This window comes from Bubalus kerabau, chromosome 16 (genome assembly GCF_029407905.1).
Source record: "Bubalus kerabau isolate K-KA32 ecotype Philippines breed swamp buffalo chromosome 16, PCC_UOA_SB_1v2, whole genome shotgun sequence".
Classification (NCBI taxonomy): Eukaryota; Metazoa; Chordata; class Mammalia; order Artiodactyla; family Bovidae; genus Bubalus; species Bubalus kerabau.
In genome coordinates, this window is record NC_073639.1 from 16,837,028 (window position 1) to 16,860,811 (window position 23,784).

Below are 23,784 nucleotides of genomic sequence, written 5' to 3' on the forward strand. Positions count from 1 at the left end.
GTTAAAAAATGAAATAAAATCCCTTTTCTAGTCAATAGGGAAACCAAACTAAGAAAGGTTCAGGATGTATTTTTGTTTCCGGAACCGAGTATCAGGAGCCATTTGTATTCTGCCACTGGACTCAGCTTTTCTGCGTTACCAGGGCACAGGGAAAAGGAATGAAAAAGAAACGAGAAACAGCTAACCCCGGAGACGGGGGCTGGGCTGTGCAAAGTATTCTTGTATACCCTCCAGATCGGTGAACGTTTTTCAGATTTTGAAGTATTTGAAATTCTATCACTAAGTCATCTGCATAAAGTAGTCTTGTAACAAGATGAAGGCAGATGAGGCTACGATATGCCAAATGTTCATGGACAAAAATTTTTTTTTCACACACACGAGAGTTCTGATAACAAAGCTGCCTGTCCATACAGACATGATGGCAAATAAGCTGGCTACGACCCAGCAGTACATAACACTTTTTAGTTCTGAAGACGTGGAAAAGGAGTTTAGGGTACAGTGGAGATGCCCAAGTTCTAGCCTGATGATGATAATTATTAGTTTTGTGACTTTGAGAAAGTCACTTAATTTCCAAGGGTCTCAATTTTCCTCACTCCGCAGAGCAAGGGGTCTGAAGGCCCTTCTAGCCCTGAACTGGGCAAGTCTGCTGCCGCTGCCGTGCTCATCTGGAGCGTCATGGTGCCCAAGTGGCAGACCACACCTCGCTCAGGACAGTCAGTGAGGTCACCCGAGAGCAGGATCGTGGTCCAGGGCTAATGGGAGCTTAGGTCCCTGAGATCGGGTCCTGCGGCCTCAATTCTCATCTGAAAATAGGTGGGGGGTGGTGAGGAGGGGGAGGGTAGTCAACCTGCCAGAGCAGCTGTGCCCAGTATCATAACTGTACCAAGCAGATGTCCCTCGATTCGGTGTGTGTTCGTGACCTCCTAAATAGAAACATTTCCAGAAGAGAGTGATGGAGAGGGTAAAACTACTTAAAAGTTAATAGTATATGCAGTTATGAAATAAAATTCCTGACCTCAGGATATGTCAGGGAAACTACACTGAAGAAAAGATTCTCAGGACACTTAATTGAGGTTAAATTTTAACGCAAATAGAACTCCAAGTCCCTGAACGGGGGCACTTTATCTCGTGTGCTTACTGGTAGTGACGTGGCAGAAGGCAGGGTGTGAAGCAACATTAGCCAATGTTCACTGGGCACTCCATATACACTCACCGAACCCCGGGGCCAGGCTTGGGGAGACGCGGCAGATGCTGACATCCGCGAGACAGTCACTGCCCCTGCCCACCCGGAGTTTATAACAGATCCCGAATCCTCATGGCAGACGCAGAAGCAGGCTCAGCCCAGCTCTGTGACAACGTCTGAGGTCACACAGCTGCTAAGCGGAAGGCCAGGGTTTGAATCAAGGTCTACTCATAATAACCACCAGACGATTGTACTCAGTACTGTAAGACTAGAAAGAGATTGTGTATTTAACATTCTCTTTTCATTCTTCTGCTTAGTGTTTGGAGGGAACATCTTTTTAAAAGTTAAGATGATTTTTGTCTAAAGATAGCAACTTTACAGTATTTGCTTCCTTGGTGGCTCAGATGGTAAAACGTCTGCCTGCAATGTGGGAGACCTGGGGTCGATCCCTGGGCTGGGAAGATCCCCTGAAGAAGGAAATGGCACCCCACTCCAGTACCCTTGCCTGGAAAATCCCATGGATGGAGGAGCCTGGTAGGCTACAGTCCATGCGGTCACAGAGTCAGACACGGCTGAGCAACTTCACTTCCTTTCACTTTGTAGTATTTACTTTCGAGGAATGTATCAATTACTCTTTTTTTTATTAATTTATTTTAATCGGAGGCTAACTGCTTTACAATATTATGCTGGTTTTTGCCCTACACTGACATGAATCAGCTATGGGTGTACATGTGTCCCCCCGTCCCAAACCCCCCTCCCACCTCTCTCCTCATCCCATTCCTCAGGGTTGTCCCAGCGCGTCAGCTTTGAGTGCCCTGTTTCATACACCAAACTTGGACTGGTGATCTATTTCACACATGGTAATATACATGTTTCAATGCTATTCTCTCAAATCATCCAACCCTCAGCTTCTCCCACAGAGTCCAAAAGTCTGTTCTTTACATCTGTGTATCTTTTGCTGTCTTGCACATAGGGTCATCATTACCATCTTTCTAAATTCCATATATATGCATTAATAAACTGTATTGGTGTTTTTCTTTCTGACTTACTTCACTCTGTATAACAGGCTCCAGTTTCATCTACCTCATTAGAACTGGCTCACTCTTGAGTACACATACATGAACAGAAGATGAACATGTGAACAAAACTTAAATATAAACAAAGAAATGAACTGTATTCAACAAAAGTATCTGCGAAAAAAGGTTAAATTTACTTAACACATTATTGACCAGACACACATTAGTGCCACAGGTGTTAAGTTTCTGCAAAAATTCCCCAGTCGATAATGTGTTTAAAAGGGCCTAAATTGAAATCAACTTCTGAGAACCCAACTTCCTAAGTAATAGGGGATTCCCTCTTTCTAAACACCAAAGGGGATCCCCTTGAAACACATCTGCAAGATTATGTGTCCACAGGATGTCCTCTAAGACTCCATGACCTACTGCAGATACAGGCTCCAACCTACCCTTTGGGATAACTCTCTTACCCTGCTCCTTACCCAGCCACCCCAAGCTTCCAGCAGTTTCCATCTGCTGGTTTCATATTCCTGTACTTTCGCTCACTTGATATACTCCCAAATCTCAGGTTCAGTGTCGCTTCCTTTAGGGTATTTTTCCTATTCTTTCTACCCACCCCCAGAAGAAACGAATTTCTCTTTTCTTTGCGCCCCAACTGCAGCTTAGACTATCATGCCATCAGCAACATTCTACTGCTAATTTGACTTTAACTCACTCAGACCACCAGCCCCTTTGGGGGAGAATTGAGCTTTTTTCCTTCTGTATTGTACAGCACCTGGTATATAATAGGTCCCTAATAAATTTTTTTTCAATTAATTTATGTTTGTGAATTATATTACTATTTTTTGATTAGTTATTATAAGCTGACTATAATTATAAGCAAGGTCTTGCTCGAAGCATAGTCCTTGCTCAAAGCATGGTCCTCAGTCAATTAGGAAGACACTTGTTTCGAGGAAGATTCCTCTATCTCACCCCCACACAGCAGATAAGACCTTCCGGGGTTTGAGTGAACGCAGCCTGGGTGGGGAAGGTGAGGGGTTACTGTATTTACTGGCAACGCAGCCCCATGGTTCCTGTCCTGTCTCCGTCTCTAACCAGCTGTGGAACTTGGACTTCAATTTTCTCACCTTGTTAGATGTCTAAGCGGCATCCCTTCCACCTCTAAAACTCGATACAGCATCAGTCTCAATCCTTGGGTATGTAGATTAAGTTAGAATGATATAGAGTAGACCAGCATAGCCTTATACTAAGCTGAGAAGAATATTCAGTGTCCAGGTTTTTTGGTCAGAAGGCTTAGAGCCACAGAAAAAGCAATGGCTTCAGATCAAGAAGCTCAGGGTCCTGGCGGGGTGAATTCAGGCGCAGGAGCCTCCCTTTCCCTGCAGGGCTAGAGACCCCGTTCTGGGAGGCTGAATGTGGCCGGCTCCTCTCTCCAGCTCCTCTTCCATCCTTATCCCAGGTTCCTTTCCTCTGCCCAATATGTATTTGCTTAACTCCCACAGAAGGAAGGTGCTATGTTATCAGAGACTTCATAGCTTGTTAGAGATAAAAAAAAACAAGTCAGGGTGTCAGCTTAAAATATCAGGAGAGGAAAAGGTCCTTCATAAGGTTCACAGGAAGTTTAAAAAGAGTTAGAAGCAAGCTTTAGCTTTGGACTTCTGGATGGAAGTCTTGTTCAATTACTTTGGAGCCAATTGACGGGGAATTCACTCTTCACACCTCATTTCTTACTAGTAAAATGGGAACATTAGTACTTCTCACAGGTTTCTTTGTATTTAATCATTTATATTGTGCTGACTTATGTCAAGTACTGTATCAAATGTTAACTAATCTATTCTGGGAAAGATTGAGGACAAGAGGAGAAGGGGGAGGCAGAGGATGAGATGGTTGGATGGCATCACTGACTCAATGGACATGAGTTTGAGCAAACTCTGGGAGATGGTGAAGGACAGGGAAGCCTGGAGTGCTGCAGTCCATGGGGTCACAAAGAGTCGGACACAATTTAGCGACTGAAGAACAGTAACAATCCTCATAAAGACGCTGACCTAGGGTGAATACTGAGGTAGAGACTACCTAACTTGCCCATGAATATACAACCAGGCAGGAGTGGAGACAGGTGTCTCTTGATGTTGCTCAGGTCAGTTTTAACAAGTTCCTGGGCTCTGGTCAGCCCTGGCCTAGGGGGCCTAAGCATCTATTGACTGCTGTTGATATGGAAAGGGTCCTTCCCCAGGCGTCACAGCAGGCAGTCATTTGTAATTGCAGCAGTATGCAATTAGTTCTCATTCTGAGATCAAATTTGATTCTGTTAAATATATTCCAGGAAACAGACACTTGTTATCTAATGATGAAGACTGATGGGAAATAAATACCAGTAAAACCTCCAGAAACATCTGAAGCACAGGTGTAGACTCTCAATTTACCATTTTTTGTTTAGTCACGCAGTCGTGTCTGACTCTTTTTGATCCCATGGACTGCAGCACGCCAGGCTTCCCTGTCCTTCACCATCTCCTGGAGCTTACTCAAACTCATGTCCATCGAGTCGCTGATGCCATCCAACCATCTCATTCTCTGTCGTCCCCTTCTCCTCCTGCCTTCAATCTTTCCCAGCATCAGGGTCTTCTCCAGTGAATCAGCTCTTCCCATCAGGTGGCCAAAGTATTTGAGCTTCAGCATCAGTTCTTCTAATGAATATTCAGGGTTGATTTCCTTTAGAATTGACTGATTTGATCTATCAATCCCAAACTCAAGCAGCTGGTGCACATATGTATTTTGGATTAAACCTTCTGCTACTGAAAATTTTGCATACCTTTCTCCTTTGTCAAAGAAAGAAAACTGGCTGAGTGTGGGGAATGACTTCTTTAGGGAAGCAGCAGTGTGGTGAGTGGCAGCATGGACTTTGTGGTTAGACTTCAACTACAAAGTTGAAGTTTGAATGCTGCCTCGCCCCTTAAAGCCACGTGACACAACAGCAGCTCAGAGGCCCAGCTGCTTGGCATCTCTCTGCACCTCTTACAGCTGAGGTCAGGCGGAAATGAGCATGCACATGAGTCCATGAGCACGGTGCCTGGCACATAAAAAGCAGCTGTTTTAATTTTTATTGCTACTGTTATTAATACCATAAATATTGCCCCTGGAATAACACAGATCTGAACTACACAGATCCACAATCACAGATTTTTTTTTCTTTTTCCACTAAATATGTACTACATGATCTTCAGGTGGTTGAATCACAGGATGCCAAACCGTGGATATGGAGGGCTGACTTTAAATTCATACATGGATTTTCCACAGTGTGGAGGGCTCTAAACTCCGAGTTGTTCATTAATCAACTGTACTATAGTTTTCTGAAGATGTGTTTGGTGAAAACGTAACATTACGAATTTTGTTTTTCTTCTGAAGAAGATATGCACAGAAGTTATGCTCTTTGTATCACTGTTTCAGCCACATTTAATGTTCCCAGAGTGCAGAAAGCATGTTCACGTGCATGATTTAGTCCTCAGCATGACCTTGGAAGGTAGATATTATCACTCCCCATTTCACAGGTTAGCAAACACAAGCTCAAAGAGAAGGAACCAGCCCAAGGTCAAAATTACTAAGTGCCAAATTTTAGTCCAAGCCTTCTGACCCGAGTTTCTACCCCACCACGTTTTAACCTTACAACTACAGAGAAGTATCTCCTTTAACAGTTCCCATTTGTCCTGAATTTCCTAGAGAACTCCACATCTACCAGTCAGCATTCTCCTGTCAGCAACAGCCCTCCTCTCTCCTTTATTGTTGTTTAGTCACTGAGTCGTGTCCGACTCTTTGCAACCCCAGGGACTGTAGCCTGCCAGGCTCCTCTGTTCGTGAGATTTCCCAGGCAAGAATACTGGAGTAGGTTGCCCTTTCCTCCTCTAGGGGACCTTCCTGACCCAGAGAGCGAAACTGCGTCTGCTGCATCTCCTGCATTGGCAGGCGGATTCTTTACCACTGAGCCACCTGGGAAGCCCTCTCTCTCATTCATTATCAGTTTGGATCCCTGTTTTTATCCTCCAGTGGCTGATAATTCATTTCTGACCTTAATTATCTTGTTGGTTGTACTATCTGCTTTAGCCAGGAACAGCCAATTTAAGCTGACCCGAGTCCTTAGGACATGTTCCCATCGGTCTTCTCTTTGAAAAATAATTCATTTTAACATCAGCTGTTCTTTTTCCCATTGAAAACTGTAGTTAGATGTTTCAAAAGCACTTGCCCACAACTCTTTCCTAACTTGACCACTGTACCTAAATACCTGTCCAGAAACCAACACAACACTGTAAAGCAATTTTCCTACAATTAAAAAAAAGTGTTTTTAATGTTTTCTTTAAACAAACACACAAAAAACCTGTCCAATACAGCATCATACCCTGGAGACATTTTTTACATGCTTGAAGAAACAACACCATCACAGAAAAAATACTGCCGAGTCTGCTACAGAGCTAGCTAGATGGAATTATAGGGAAACATAGAGGAAAAAACACACAAGGCAATTAATTTCACTCTGTTGTCATATGTATGTTTACCTTCAGTTTACAAAAAGCCGCCCAAATAATATTCAAGAGTCACAGTCTCTCCTTTTGCCTTTTCCTGACTGAAGATCCCACCCAGGCAAGTGGGCAGGTGGTCGGGTGATGTGTGACCATGTGAGCCATACCCTTAACTCAGATAAGACACGGCTGCTTTGTGAGACAGCAGGGAGCTGAGAACAGCAGCATCTCAAAGAGCTGCTTTGGAAATGACATCATGGTGTAGTAGGATCTAAACCTCATCTTGCATTGTAAGGTCTGCTAAATGGATTCCAGAGCATAAAAACAAGCATTTAAAGAATGGGTGGGGGTGGAGGTCAGAACTTACGTGGTGGAAAGACTGCGCTTCCAATGCAAGGAATGGGTTTGAGGGCTTCTCAGGTGGCGCTAGTGGTAAAAAACCCACCTGCCGATGCAGGAGACATAAGAGATGGGGGTTTGATCCCTGGGTTGGGCAGATTCCTTGGAGGAAGGAGTGGCAACCCACTCCAGTATTCTTGCCTGGAGAATCTCATGGACACAGGAGCCTGGCGGACTACAGTCCATAGGGCTGCAAAGGGTTGGACATGACGGAAGCGACTTAGCATGCCCACAGGGAACTAAGATCTTACATGCCCACTGGTGAGGTCAAATATAAATAAATAATTTTTAAAAAAACTTTTAATTAAAAAAAAAGTCTACTCCTCCATAGCTAATAAAGCAAAACTTAACTAATTTTGGAAACTAGATTTCTCTCAAAAAAAAAAAAAGAAAAGAAAAATAAAGAAATAACCAGGGGAGAAAAATGCCAAACAGTCCGTTGTGGATCTAAATCTCTTTATTTAAACAAAGTCTCTGGTTCCAGGTTTCTTTCTTTCTCAGAGAGGTTAACATTACTTCTAGTTATACAACCCATGTGGCCCGTACCAATGTCATGACGAGCAGACTGAATGGAATGTTCAAGGGCAGGCTTCAGTGCTGAAGCTCACGACAATGGAGAAACTCAGTTGAGGGCACTGGTAATTAGGAAGGTGAAATGGGTTTAAGGGACAGTTTCAGTCCCTTAACACATCTTCACCCACAGGGAAGAACTGCTGTTGACGTCGTGAGTGCCTACACCAGACTAAACGCAGGGGAAACAAGTCTGCAGCCTTTCAAAGCAGTCCCGAGACCAGCATCTAACAGTGCTACGCTAGCAAATTAACAATATTTGTTTTTTAGTTCTCCTTTTCTCCAGGCTCTCTTGAGATTTTTAACACAGTAGTCAGGGTAGCCTCCAGCTGCCAGAAGTCCCTCAGCCCTGCTCTGTAAACCTCCACTCTTTCCTTCCCTATCTCCTCCCCAAACAAATCTCGTTTTTCCAAATATCAGGGCTGAGGTCTGATGATTTGGCTAACTTAGGGTTGTCAGGCATGATGCTGGGTCATTTGAGAAATCACTGCATTTCAGAGTAGAAAAAGACAAAGAGATGGGACAGTTTCAGGAGAAAGAAATGTCCAGTCTTTTCTTTGAAGCTTTGAACATCTAATACCAAGGAGGCTGAAAGTAAAACCAAGAGAATCAGCCTGAGATCATTACAAAAGCCAACCTTCTCCCTCATTTCTCTCACTTTTCAAGGGTCCATCAAGAGCCTAAGGCGCTACAGCAACCGAGGGCAAGTCACCTGCAGCGTCCCCACCACAACCACAAAGAACACTCCCAGACCCACAAGAAATTGCTGTTTGAGGAGGAGCCACACGTGGGGATCAAAAGCCCCAACACACTACTCACAGGTCTCAACGTCAGTTCGCCCCAAGCTAGTCTTGGAAGTTATTAGCTAGGCTTTTCCTTTTGATTGAAAACATTACTACCTCACAACTGCAATCAGTGAACTACTTTATTACAAGTGTTTCTCTGTGGTTTTCAAAATTGCTTTTCCATCAGCCATGGTTCTTTGAGAGTGTGCTTGGTTTTTAATAGCTGCTGGCTGGTTAGTTTTCCTACAGCCTTATGAACTGTAGGAGCAAAAATGCAAGGGCGATGAACCTTTAAGTGAATCCAAAAGGTCTGAATATATCTTCTCTAGCCCACCTAATTGTTGCAGAGACAGAAAAGGAATGAAGTAGAGGATAATGGCCAGGAAAACAAAAGTATGAGCAAGATACTTCGTATAATCTGTGGATCACAGTCTTAAAATTTCAAGTTGGGAAAGATCTGGCAATAAAAAAACTCTACCCAGAAACAAGTCACATAATAATTATCTAGATACCTGCTTCAACTTATGTAATTTATGTACTTTTATATTTTATGTACAAATAATACATAGTAACTGCTAAAGCTTACCATGAGTTCATCCATTCATAAATAACATAAAACCAGTGCCCCAAATCACGCACTAAGGACAGCTGCTCAAGGAAAGAAGAAAAGAGCAAAATAATCAACTTCATATTTTGTCTTGGATTTAAGATAAAGAAATCCACTAAGAGATCTGGGTATAAAATCCTACACACAATTACATTACTTCATCTGTTTCTAATAAAACTGCAGATGACAGTGATGAAATTATCAGACACAAGCCACATGCCAATGATAATATAGGGGAAAAAAGTCTGCCATCCAAATTCCACGTCCACTTGGCTGTGCCTTGAGCTTAGATGGAAGCAGAATTCATTCAATTTAGCACACTGTGCTGTACTCACGTGCCTGTCTTTCCTGTGTGTGTGTTAGTCGCTCAGTCGTGTCTGACTCTTTGCGACCCGTGGACTGTAGCCTTCCAGGCTTCTCTGCCCACGGAATTCTCCAGGCAAGTACTGGAGTGGGTTGCCATTCTCTTCTCCGGGGACCCAGGGATTGAACCTGGCTCTCCTGCACTGCTGGCAGATTCTTTACAGTCTTTCTGGGGCAGACTCAGTTCCTGGGGAGTTGTACATGAATTGTAGATGTTTGAGTGAAAAGAAATTTTCTTTTTTTTTTCACAAGGACCATTTTAAAAGTCTTGATTGAATTAGCTACAGTATTGCTTCTATTTTATTTGTTTTTTTTTTTTTTTCATGGAGTGTGATGGTTAATTTTGTGTGTTACCTTGACTGAGCTAACGGATGATCAGAGAACTGGTGAAACAGTACTTCTTGCTGTGTCTTTGAGGCTGTCTCCAGAGGACAGAAGCATTTGAAATGACAGACTGAGTAAGGAAGACCACCCTTGCCACTGTGAGTGGGCTGCACCCAAATGCTGATTGCCAGCAAAAAGCCTGGAGCACCTGTCTTCTCCTGCCCTTGGATACTAGTGCTCCTGGTTCCAAGGCCGCTGGACTAAAACTGGGATTACATTAAGTGTCTGCCTGGCTCCTTGGCTTGCAGACAGTGGATTGTGGGACTTCTTGGCCTCCACGCTCATGTGAGCCAGCGTCCATAATAAATCTATAACAGATATTAGACTTCTTTTTAAACCTTTAAAAATCTATTTGGAGGGGGGCACGCCATGCAGCTTGTGGGATCTTAGGTTCCCCAACCAGGGATTGAATCCAGGCCCTCATCACAAAGTACTGAATCCTAACCACTGGACCACCATGGAAGTACCAATAGTAGACTTATTAGTAGGATAATTAATAAATTTTTAAATTTAATAGGATCTTATAAATACATAGGATCTACATCTATCCTATTTGTTCTGATTCTCTGGAGAACACTGACTATAATGCACAGGTCATAAAGCTTTAATTTTTATAGTTGATATTGTTGATAGTTAATCCCAAATCTTCACAACTGCTTCTAACTGCTTCTGCTTCTAACTGCTGTATCTTGGTATCTGGCTTACAGCTTCAGTTACCAGACTCCTAGGTATCCACATCACTCAGATAAACCTGGAGGAAGAGTCAATACATCCCCCCCACCCTTCCCTATCCTCCAAACGGATATACTAATACAAGACTGTAAAAAAAAGGCACTTTAATTACATAGAGGTTTTTGTCATCATTGGCTCAAGAAAAATCACATTAACAACATGAAGAAACGCATTAAAATTTTTGATTCTATTTTTGAATATTAAGTTTATTAAATCTTGAGCCTTCAGTATACGTCTTTTTAATATTCTGTGTGACAAAATGAAAGGACTCACAGAGCACCTCTGCTGCTTGCCAGACACAACGGTTTGTCTTGAGGAGGGGCGCTCAGGTGACTCATTCAAGACTAGCTGCTTCTTTCAGGGATCACCATTTTTAGATTCAGACAATGGCAGGTTCACATGCAGCTGTGAGAAGTAACAGAGAAATCCTGTCTACCCTGTACCCAGTACCCTCCAATGGTAACAGCCTGCAAAACTAGAACAGCATCAGTCAGGACACTGACATAGACACAGCCAAGACACAGAACCCTTCCATCCACCCAAGGGTGCCTCCCCCACGCTGCCTCTTACAGCCACGCCCACTCCCCTCCAGATCCCAGTAACCACCGATGCACTGTCCATTTCTAAGATTTTAAGACAAAATTTACGGAGCTAGGAACTACCCGGTGACTGAGGCAGCCAAAGGGGCAAACGTTGCAGTCAGTCAAAAGATGAAGAAGATTTTAGGTGAATTCTGAAGAGGATTTTAGGTGAATTTTAAACGGCTGGGAGCTATGATGCTGAAAACGAAAGAAGCACCAACCAGGAAGCGAACACCAGGGTGTTACTTGAGAGATCCAAATCAAATTTGAAATGTCAGAATTTCAAGCTCAGATTCAATATGGCCTTTGAAGTTCAAAGTACAGAAGATAATTCTCAGGAATCACATGAAAAACATTAAAAAAAGAAAAAAAAAATGACAGGAAATCTCCACGAAGGCATTTTAATGGCGGCAGATAGCAACGGAATGGCTTTTCACTCCACAGCGAGACGACTGACTTCATCACGTCAGCAATTTCTTTGGTCAAGAAAAAGAAGACCGCCATTTAACCCAACCACTAATAAGTAGCCTGGACTCTAAAGACTACCAAAGGTCCAAGTAAACAGCCGCCTGTTACATCATCAGCAGGGTCAGAGTCTTCAGAAGCCACAAGAACTTCCTCTTTCCTATAACTGTCCACACACTTGCAGACAAGTCTTATTGCTTTCTATCAATACTTTTCCCAAAGACGCATGTTTCATTAATGGCCAAGTTACTCTGGACCTTGGTGCTAGGTCTGGTAAGTACTTACAAAAAAAGAACAAAAGAAATTAGTTGCTCAGTTGTGTCCGACTCTTTGTGACACCATGGACTACTAGCCCACCAGGCTCATCTGCCCATGGGAGTCTCCCGGCAAGAATACTGGAGTGGGTTGCCATGCTCTCCTCCAGGGGATCTTCCCAAACCCAGGGAATGAACCTGGGTCTCCTGCATTGCAGATAGATTCTTTACCGTCTGAACCACCAGGGAAGCCCCAAAGGTTCTTGCCTCTCACACCCTATCCCATTGTTTTTTTGTTTTGTTTTTTTATTTATTTATTTATTATTGAAGGATAATTGCTTTATAGAATTCTGCTGTTTTCTGTCAAACCACAAAATAAATCAGCCATAGGTAAATCCCATTGTTAATTGTGATGAATACAAGTGTTTCTATAACTTTTGGTTTCTTCCCCAGACCACTACAATTTTTACTCTTTTGTGTCTAAAAAAATCAAAACAAATGGCATAGGTTAAAGAAAAACAGCAGTTACTTAAATCCATTAAAATTATTTTTGGTGAAAGAAACAGAGATAGTAAAAGATACCCCAAAGAACAATTAGAAAATGTCTATGGGTCAAACAACAAAGCATTCCTTTCTCCCCGTCTACTCTCCCACCCCCCTAAAGACTCACTGTATCAGAATGCTAATCTTTATAAATATCAGCAGGAAGGGACATTCTAGAGCAAGCTAGTCAATTTTATACCCCTAACAAAATGCAACTTTCTAAATAAAGAGGGATTTCAAACTCTTAACTCATTAGCATCTCTTTTCAATAAGAGACCTCATCTTGTCAACTGGACTTGATGACTTGCCTGGAAACCAGTGGTTCTCACACTGTAAGCCTGAATCAGGATCACCTGGAGAGCCTGTCCAAACACAGACTGCTGGCCCCATCCCCAGAGTTTGATTCAGTAGGTCTGTGCAAGGATCTAAAAATACGCATTTCAACCAAGTTCCCAGGTGATGCCAATGCTGCTAGTCTGGGGACCACACACTTTGAAAAACCACTGCTCTAAACCTTCCAGACACTTGCAGTTTCTCCTGGATTTTCCTCCTGAGGTCTCAACAGGGGCCTTGGCAGAAAACAACAAATTTGGGAGACCTGATTAACTTATGCTTCAACTGCTGAACTGCTCTTTGAAATACTGTATCTGAAGTAAAACAGTTCAGAGGTAAAAACAAGGTTCAAAGGAATGCAGTGCTGAGCTGTGCCTCTGCAGCTTAGAACTCGGCCTTGTTTCCCAGTTCACAGAAACAGCCAGGAGTGTGCCCTGCCGCATGCCTGTGTAACTGGGAGTGTGTGGGGCTGAGGCCCCCCTGCACTTTGATTTAGTGGGGCTTTTCCCCCACAAAGTGCAGGGATTGCTTCATGGTGGTCCCCTTCAAAGTATGAAAAATATAAGGAAAATCCTGACATGTTCAAATTCACCAGATCTTGGCCTCGTAGTTTTTGAGAATTGGTCTATACATGGCTCCCCAGATTCTTGGCTAAAGGGGAGGATGAAGTGATATCCATGGAGTCTCAAAATGCCTTATTTTAGCTGGTTTTCCAACTCCTTCCCGTCAAGTGTTTTACATGTACATTATTCAGTTCAGTCGCTCAGTCGTGTCCGACTCTTTGCGACCCCATGAACCGCAGCACACCAGGCCTCCCTGTCTATCACCAACTCCCAGAGTCCACCCAACCCCATGTCCATTGAATTGGTGATGCCATCCAACCATCTTATCCTCTGTCATCCCCTTCCCCTCCTGCCCTCAATCTTTCCCAGAGTCAGGATCTTTAAATTATTAAGAGTAACAAAATCATTTCCATATTAACTTTTAATGTTTTAATATTCATCTAATGTCAGATAGTAATGGCAATGAAATGAAACAAAAGGGAAGATAATGGTCAGAGGGTACAAACAAACCAAAAACTCATCTGTAAAAAAAAAAAAAAAAAAATGGCCCAACAGAGAAATTAAAAGTAGTGTTTGCCTTTAACATCAGAAATGTACTGAATTGTGCTCATTATTAAAAGTAAAGATGTTAATTATACACATGGTTCCTGCCATCTTGGAGCTTGATTTACTATCCTGCAAGGAAGACTAAGGAGAAGGAGAAGAAATGAGGCACTTGGGAGGAGTGCATTAAAGTGTTCCCATGTGACTCAACCACACGAAGCGTGTGTGTGCTCAGTCACGCTCAGCTCTTTGTGACCCCATGGACTGTGGCCCACTAGGATCCTCTGTCCATGGGCTTCTCTAGGCAAGAAGAATACTAGAGCCAGTTGCCATTTCCTTCTCCACAGGGTCTTCCCAACACAAGGACCAAACCTGTGTCTCTTGCATCTCCTGCATTGATAGGTGGGTTCTTTACCACTTGCATTACCAGGGAAGTACATGAAAGTAGAATCAAGGTGGGAAAAGAAGCTGGCAAGGTAGGCGAGGACCAGAACACAAAGCTGCGTGTAAAGGAATGGGAAGCAGGAAGGTTACATGGCTAGAGCATGCATCCTGGAACACTCTCTGTAGTGCACTAGTCCCCCTGCAGGGGGCGCCAGTCGGGAGGCAACTGCTGCTGCACAGGATGAAATGTCATAGGATGGAGCGAGAGGTCTGGAGAAAACAGATCCACAATGTTTTCTCAATACAGTTCTTAGTTGTCTGACACACAGGTCACTTAATTTATAGGGATCTCAGTTTCGCCATTTGTAAAGTGGGATTAGAATCTTCCCTCTGTACCTCTTAAAGTTACTATGGGAATCAAAAACCCATGTACCTGAATGACCCTGTTGTATATATTATACATTAAAATTTACATCATGGTGGATATAACAAGCAGTAAAAGAATGTCTATATTAGAACAAGGAGAATTCATCAAGATTGTTGGAAAAAATCAAGTACAGTTCTAGCCATGAACAACTGTAACAAAATGTAACTTTTAAAAGGATACAATAAAACCTGGTCATCTAGAAATACTGATAAATCTAAGAAAAGATGTGCAAGAACTTTCAAGGAGAAAACTTAAAAACCTAAATAAATTTAGAAAAATATTGTGCTCAAGAGCACAACTATGTCAATCCTTCCCCAAATGAAATCAATGAAATTCAAATAAAACCTCCTGAGGATTTTTCACAGGCCTTGACAAAGTAACCCTAAAGTATGTAATACAGAAATCACAAAACCATGATGTTGAATGAATACAGCAAGTTGTAGAAGGATACTCTAATTATCACTATACAATACTTTTAAATATACAAAATAACAGTACATCCTGTCAAGGATTCATACATATAAAACAACAGTAAAAAGCATGCCTGGGAATGATGTTCATCAAATCTAACCATCAGATTCAGAACAGTAGTTACTGAAGGCAACTGGGTGGTGGATACAAAGATGTTTATTATTCCCTTTTTGAATGTCATAAATATTCCATAAGAAACCAGAATGCTTTTTATTTGACAACCAGGTTATTATGGGATATAGCATAGTTCCCAAACACCAATCCAATAGCCCCTATCAACGCTATCTGGAGTACATGTTAAACATGGGTCAAAAAAAAAAAAAAAACACAGATCACTGGGCTTTGCCAGAATAAGAATTTCTGGGAGAGAGCCACATGAATCTAACACACAGCCTCATTTGGGAACACCTGGTAACCATCAGCTATTAATAACTAATCCATCAACAAATTTGATTCCAATCTGACACTGAGATATTTAAATGCCTGAGATTGCCTAATCATTTTCCAGCTGATGCCACTGTCTAGAATGTGGACTCTAATTTAAGTCAAAACCAAGTAAATGTTAAAAGTATATCCTTTATTATGCTTCCTCCACCCTCTCCAAGGTTGCACATGTAAAAACTAGAAGTATCTCATATAAAGTAATAGTATCAAATGATTCCACAGCAGAACACAATTCCTTCATATCCTCCACAGGGAGTATGCCATAGCAAAATTCTATTGGAGATGATAAAAAGTGCTATTTTTAAGGATAAAGTGATATAAGTCACTGGCAACCACCCTCAAGTATGTAGACAGCAACATCATGCTTCTTTCCTGATTTTCTTCCCTTGCAATAAAATCATAGCTAACTCTGTCCCGAGAAATGCACAGAACCAAAGGGAAACATAAAGAATAAATTTAGCAAAAAAACAATTTACGAAAAGGTAGATGCATTAATGCCTCCATGACAGTTTTCACAGCCCTGCTCCTAAGAAAGTTAACTAGAGACTATGCTGTTAGAACGTATGACCCTTTCAAGGACTGACAGACATGACTTTTCCCCTAATACTTAGAAATTACAACAACAACAAAAACATACAAAGGGATGATTTCGAGAAACAACACAAATCTGCTAAATGCATCTACAGGAAAGGACTCACTTACCAGGGCTTTCTACTCGCTTATAGTGGTAGGGGTTGATGCACACCTCCTTCTGCTTGGAGCCGAAGGGAAACTCGCAGCATTCCAATGGTTTCAGTTCATGGTGGCTCTGAAGGTCGGGCCAGCGCCACACGCGGCAGTAGATGACGTGAGGCAGCCCCTTCCGGTGGGAGACCTGCAGTCTGCCGTCCAGGGAGCGGGGAATGGTGACGCAGTTGCTGGGCTGGCCGGGGCAGCTCAAGGCCTTTTCCAGTTCCTCCATGGCACCCTTCTTTTTCTTCAGTTTTTTCACCAAAGCATCAACGGCCTTCTCTGCCCATTTTTCTTCCTCGTCACCCTGTTTCCAGCCAAGAAGTCTCTTCACAGCTGGACTTGTGAAGGAAAATAAACTTGTCACATTCATGATGGCACTACGCACGCTCCTTGTGGAGGGAGAAATATAGACGTCCCCAATGTGAAAGGACAGTGAAAGAGGCTTCACTTTATCTACATAAGATTCTCCTTAGCTTCTTTGTGCGGAGGTCCTGAAAAGTAGAAATGACCATTCCTGGTGTTTCCAAAAGGAACCGAAAGCGAGCACCTAGAAAAGAAAAAAGGGGAAAAGGTGTTTAATATCATCTGTACCACAAAATCACAATTTATTAAACAATTACCATGGGCCAGGTATTTTTTTAAGTGCTTTTATGTATTACAGTGTGCTATGGAATGAATTATGCACCCCCCCACCCCCAAACTCATATTGAAGCCTCAGTGTGACTGTATTTGGAGATGGAACCTGGAGCCTTTACGGAAGTAATTAAGGTCAAATGTGGTCATGAGGGTGGGGTCCTAACCTGAGAGGATTAGTGGCCTCATAAGAAGAAGGGAGAGATTTCTCTCCTGCCCTACGTGTGCACCCACTGAGGAAAGGCCACCTGCAGACACAGAGAGAAGGCCACTGCCTACAAGCCTGGACGATAGCTCTCATCAGAAACCACACTGTCTGGACCCTTCATCTTGGAGTTCACAGACTCCAGAACTGTAAGAAATACATTTCTATTGTTTAAGCCACTACATCAGTGGTATTTTGTTATGGCAGCAGACTAGCACAGTATTTAACCCTTTAAATAATTATTTCAACTAGGTAATACAATCATTGCAATTTTATAGATGAATAAACTGAGATACAATTTAAAAGAAGTATGCTACTCTTTATATGAGTTATGAGGTAGAAGCAATATTCCCCTTAGTGCAAAAAAAGTTCAAGTTCTCAACAGATACTGTGATATTTTATATTTATAGTCACTCATGGGCTCTAAAATATTTATTTCGAAATACACCTCAATCAACAAAAACTAAAAGCAATAGGACAAGGTAAAACTATAACAGTCTTAACATCTGTTTTTGGTTTGCTCAAGTATCTCATGCTAAAAGAAAAGGTAGTTCATTATATTTATACTAGATAAATGTACCAACATTTTAGGGTCTTTATTCAGTAAATAAGTCTATGCCTTTGGACTATCAGGCAATTAAGGCAGGAAATTCATTCCCTGCTTCTTCAAATATGCTTTTTATCGACGTGAAATGAATGAAGCACATGAGCACGTACTGTATCAAATACTTTAGTCAAGTCGTTTCATTTAAACCTCCCAGTTACTCTTCACTAGATAAAAATGCAAATGGTGAAAAAGATTAAAGATGATAACTTTGCACCAACTCCAGCTAAGACTGAGTAGCAGGTATCCAATCAACCTCCTCCCCAAACAACTATAAAAGTTGAATAAAATACAAATGAATAAATCGAGGTGGGGGGGGAAGCCCAACTTTTTTAAGGCATCAATGAGCAATCAAAGTACTCAGGACACAAGCGGCCACATCTGGAAAGATGTGAAAAGCGATGAAGTGATAAGCTGAACATTCTTCACTGCTTTTCTTCTCAAGGCATTTGCCAAAGCCACTTTGTAAGAACCCAAGTAGAAAGAAGCTAAAGGACCAAGCAGAGATTTCAGGAGTCTCATAGTGTTGAGGAGAGCACACCCACCCCCCCAAAAAAAAAACAGAGCTGAGGGCCTGCCAAGAAGGAGAAATTCTGGTAAACATGCCAGGTTTTCCGCTGAGACCCTTGGAGAGGTATGCCCTAGTGCAAGGGCTAACCTGAAATGGACAGTGTTTAGAAACACAGCCTGCTGCTGCTGCTAAGTCACTTCAGTCGTGTCCGACTCTGTGCGACCCCATAGACGGCAGCCCACCAGGCTCCACCATCCCTGGGATTCTCCAGGCAAGAACACTGGAGTGGGTTGCCATTTCCTTCTCCAATGCATGAAAGTGAAAAGTGAAGTCGCTCAGTCGTGTCCAACTCTTCGCAACCCCATGGACTGTAGCCCACCAGGCTCCTCCGTCCATGGGATTTTCCAGGCAAAGTACTGGAGTGGGGTGCCATTGCCTTCTTCGAGGAACACAGCCTAGAATCATCTTAATACTAGACTAGATCAAGATGAAAGGAAAGAAGGAGAGAAAAACTGTGAGAGAAGACATATGTATATTGAAAGTTACTGGCCAGAGGCTTTCCAAAACTGGCAACAGACGTCTAGCCACAGTTTCATGAAGCCCTACAAATCCCAAGAAGGAGAAATAGAAATCCACAAGTTTTAATGTGTCATATCATGAAAATCTACAACAAAAATCTTTAAAAAGACACAATACTTTCAAATGAGTACAATAAGCATGACAGCTGACATTTCAATGGGAACAACGCAAACAAAACGACAGTAAAATGGTATCTTTAGCACGCTGAATGCAATAAATAGTAACTCAGAACACTATACTTAGTGGGGAAAAAATCATTCAAAAATGATTGTGAAATAAGAGTGCTTTACAACAAACAAAATCTGAAATAACTGGCTTCCACAAGGAATTCTCAAGCACAAGGGAAAAGCAAGAAACTGCAGGAAAGAACAAAGAGTTCCATAAGGGTACTGACTTTACAAAACAATTATAGGAATATCTTGTGGTGTTTAAAATACAGAATTAAAATGCATAACAAAAAAGCAGAAGGGATCAATGAATTCAGAGTTCTAAGGTCCTTATGCTACCCAGGCAATGCTAAAGCATTAAATTATTATTGATACAAATTATGAATTCATGTCATAATAAAGCAACCACTGAAAGAATAATTTAAAAGCGATGAAAAGGTAATAGAGGAGTTAAAAATATGGAATTCTATTTAGAGATATGATTAACCAAAAAAACTTCAGAACAAGAAGGAGTACATAATAGGTGGGTCGAACAGAAAACAGTTAAGATTCAGATGCAGTCCTCAAAGTCTCGAGAATTACTTACAAATCAAGAGACTAAATAAGCCAAATGAAAATATATAGTGTACTTACAAGAGACACATATCAAATATAAGGACAGAGAAAAGCTGAAAGAAAAAGAATGGAAAGAACTGTACTGTGCATATTCTAAACAAAAAAGTTCACAGAGCTATCAAATCAGATAAGAGAGACTTCAAAGAAAGAAGTATCACCAAGGATAAAAGAGGGACATTTCATAATGTTAAAAGAGGTGCTCTACCATGAATATATCACAGTCCTAATTTTTTAATCCAAGCAGTAACGGTTTCAAAATACATAAAGTAGAAACTGACATAGTTAAAATGACAAACAGTCTTGGTGGGAGATCAACATAGTAAATGACAAAACAAGCAAATGAAAACTGACAGATATAGGAGATTGTATGTTTAAAAACTTGACTCAATTCATGTATGCACCCAGCAACTGCAGCATACATAGCACTTTAAAACACACAGGACTAATACAGTTATGTAAAGTTTAAAAATAAAATAAAAAAAAAAACAACAAAAAAAACACATGACCATATAATGGGCCGTTAAGCAAATCTCAACAAATATCAAAGGGATAAAACTATACAGAATATGCTCTTTGATCATCGTACAACTAAGAATAAATGCCCAAATACTGTTATTGAAAAGAATTACACTTTTAAATAACCTGTGAGTCAAAGAAGAAAATGTAGGGGAAATTAGAAAGTATTTTAAATGGGATGATTATAAAAATCTGACACATCAAACTTGTAGGATGTGGCTCAATCCATGCTTAGAGGGAAGTTTATAATCTTAAGTGCATATATTAGAAAATTAAAGCAGCTGAAAACTAATTTTCTATGTATCTACCAAAAGAAAAAGAAAGGAACAGCAAATTAAACCCAAAGACAGTAAAAGGAAATGAGAGCAAAAAATTAAATATATCTATATATATAAAATAGGAAAATAAAATCAAAGTTGGCTCTTTGAAAATACTAATAAAACCAGATATTCCTCTAGCAAAACTAATCAATAAAAGAAAAGGCACAGATTACCCGTAACAGGAATAAAAGGGGGAAATCATTACTGATTCTGAGAACTGAAAGGGATATTTATGATGGACTGCTGTCATGGCAAACTGTACATGCCAAGAGTTACTTCCTCACTAGAGGAAAAAGGAATTCTATCTGACTGTCTTTCTGTTTTTGGAGCAGAGCCCTGTACCTGGCACATATCAGAGTCTCAATAAATGTTTGATGAATGATTTAGCTCCCTGAAGGAATTAGAAGGCCAAGGGTGGAGCTTTACTTACTCAATAGGCTATAGGGGCTCAGTTGTTCCCTTCTGGAAAGAGTTTTACTCAGATTTATCAGTTCTTTAAAGTGGCATTATTTTTGTCTAACAATAAAAGAGAAAACAAAGCACTATGCTATCATCAAGAGTCACACTTGGTCAGAGTGTACCTCCTGAAATGATTATTTACTTTTACTAAAGGTTAATTGTGCAGAAGAACGAGAAAGACAACTTATTTTCCTTGTCCTCTAGTAACAATTTATCAACAGAATACATTTCTCCTTATCCTGTATGTCCTCTTCTTTAACTCCAAAAGCTGCGTTTTTATATTTCAGTCAATGGTTTTCAAATTGAGGGGGTGAGTTTCTATCAAAATCACTTGGGGCTATTTTAAACTCTAGAACTCATGGATTTATCATAGAAGGTGTGTGTGTGGTGGTGGGGGTTGAGGACCACAATTTCAGACCTTTGCTTCAACTACTGGAATCGATATTCATTCAACGAAGTTGCACTGAGTGCCTGCTAAGTACTTAGGCTACCCCACTGAGGCCAGAGACAAAGATGCTCCATCCTGAAGAGCCAGTGTGTTAACAGTGAACTCACGGTTAGCAAACTGGCTCCCCGTATGCCAAGTTCAAGGTCTGTGCTGAGCAGTCTGGAGGCAAGTGCAGGTCTCAGCAGGAGAGGAGTTCCATGAGTGGAACAAGGTGAACTCTGAGTGCAGGAACAGAAGAGGTGGCCCCTGTATTGCGCATGTGCCAACCAAGAACCAACCACCACACCGTGTCACAAAAGCTGTACCGCAGGGAAAAACGATGCACGACAATACATAAAGGCAGAAAAGGAGAGAAGAAAAGGAAGGAACAATTAATTCCAGGGATTTCAGGAAGTTTTCCCAAAGAGGAAATATCATTACAGGATGAGCAGAATTTTGCAAAACAACAGAACTAATATTTGGAGTCATCATTACATGAGAGACACTGTTCCCTTTATTACCTAGTTTAAACTTGTGACAAAGCCTCTTTAAGGGAGCATTCTGTTTTCCTTACTATACAGGTAAGGAAAGTGAAATACAGAAGTTAGTTAATTTGTTCAAGGTTTACGTACATGGTTGTAAGTGGTGGGGCCAGAGAGGGAACCCATGTTTCTGGCTCTAGAGCCTCAATTTTTAAACCACTTTTCTAAATAGGTAGTTCTAACAGACATCAGGGAAATGCTAGGGTTCAAGGTTGATGTAGATGATACAAGGCTGATAAGGGCGGGGCAAGACTGTGAAGGGCCTGTGATACCTATTATCCTGTGGGCAAATGGAAGGTTTTAAATCAGAGCATCAAAGGGATTAGATTCGTGTTTTAGAAAGAAAGCTAAGGTGACATCCTCAATATAGAAGGCCTCTCCACCCAGGGAACAAAAACAACGTCAAAAAACTGAATCACAACATTGTTAATCAGTTCACTCGCTCAGTTGTGTTTGACTCTCTGCAACCCCATGAACCGCAGCACACCAGGCCTCCCTGTAAAGTAACAACAACAACAACAACAAAAAACCCTGCTACTACCTCCAAACACTGTTAGGGCCAATTGTTGGGGGGGGGTGGCGGTTGATGCCACTAAAAATATTAAAATGACAAGATCATAAACTCTTGCATATAAATGTGCATATGAAACAAAACACAGGTTGATGACTGATTTTTGCCTCCTTGGGTTAAGCACTTTTTTTATATTCAAGTGAAACAAGTAACCCACCTCCCATCAGGAACTCAAGAGTCCATGACACGATGGCCTTGGCAAGACAACTCATTTTTTTCTGCCCCTTTTGGTACTTCCTGCTTTAGTTTATGTCAAGAGCTAAGTGGCCTTATCAGTTTAAAGCGCAAAATAAAAACATGAGTCAGCAAACAGAGATTTCCTTCCCTCTTCTCCAAATACAAACATTTCACACTGACAAAGAAGAAAAAGCACTTCAACTGGTAAAGAACCCCCAAGAAGTCTTAAAAAAAGGGTGAGATTTGTTCCAGTAGCTTGCTTCACTTCTAGAAATGTACACTAAGGAAATATTCTGCACTGAAAACGTAAAACTGTTTTTGCATGATGATTTTCATCAGAGTATTCTTTACTGTAAGGAAAAAAATAAATATCTAAAAATTGGAAGATAGTTAAGGAAGCTGTAGTATAGCTCACTCAAAAGAATATTATGTAGTCCTTAAAAATTATGTTCATAAAAATGATAACTTGGAAAAAACCTTAAGCAGAATATAAAACTGTGTATATAGCTTGAACAACTATGTAAATATATCAAAGTATTAACAGTGGCTGGGTTTGGAAGGTTAAGTCTCTCTCGTTCCTACTTGTTAAAACTTTTCAAACATGCTTTAATGGAAAATCTGTAACTTTAAAAAATTTAAAAAGCCTCTATACACAAATATTTGCAAATGACACACAAAAAAACCCACCTCAATTCATTAATTCAAGCCACATACAAAGTCTACTTATAAATCAGATTAGACTTACAGTGTGACCCGATTTAGGACGTAATAAAAATGCAGTTTAAGACAGGCTTCTAAAGTCAGTACCTTTCCCTATGGAGTCTCACTCATGGAAAGGATTTCTATTGGCACTACCAGAACCAAATGCGAAAAATACGCTTATAATGCTCCTTTTGACATGGCTATTGAATTCTGCAACTTATGTGGTATTCCTTAACATGAAAAGAAAAAAAGCAAAAAGCTGTAAAATAACTTTAACTGCTGTGTGAACGTGCTCCACATTGAAAGGAACCCTCATTAGCCAATTGCACAAGGGGCATTTTCGTCATCTCTGCCTCATCTAGTAAAGAAACATGTAATTATCCAACTGTGTGAATATCAACAAAATACACTCTCTGCCATGCAATACCTCAGATCCCAGATTCCCACTGAAAGTTTTAAAGGAAAATTA

The 23,784-nt window shown here is 41.1% G+C and overlaps 1 protein-coding gene and 1 long non-coding RNA gene across 7 annotated transcripts in view; one reads left to right on the forward strand and one right to left on the reverse strand.

The window, feature by feature from the left end:
* The window catches only part of SMAD1 (SMAD family member 1), an 86,359-nt gene that overhangs the window by 29,693 nt on the left and 32,882 nt on the right, over window positions 1-23,784 (reverse strand). For 5 of the 6 annotated variants that reach the window (XM_055550954.1, XM_055550958.1, XM_055550952.1 and 2 more), the window contains exon 2: window positions 16,258-16,834. In XM_055550954.1, coding sequence (XP_055406929.1) covers window positions 16,258-16,657 — 400 coding nt within the window. In that variant the 5' untranslated portion in view covers window positions 16,658-16,834. Of the gene's footprint in view, window positions 1-16,257; window positions 16,835-21,451; window positions 21,576-23,784 lie in introns of those variants that run through there. The other variant, XM_055550957.1, reaches the window with a different exon arrangement.
* Window positions 7,076-8,554, forward strand: LOC129630376 (uncharacterized). The gene is made up of 2 exons (XR_008703653.1): window positions 7,076-7,367; window positions 8,343-8,554. It is a non-coding gene; the product is annotated as an uncharacterized LOC129630376 (long non-coding RNA).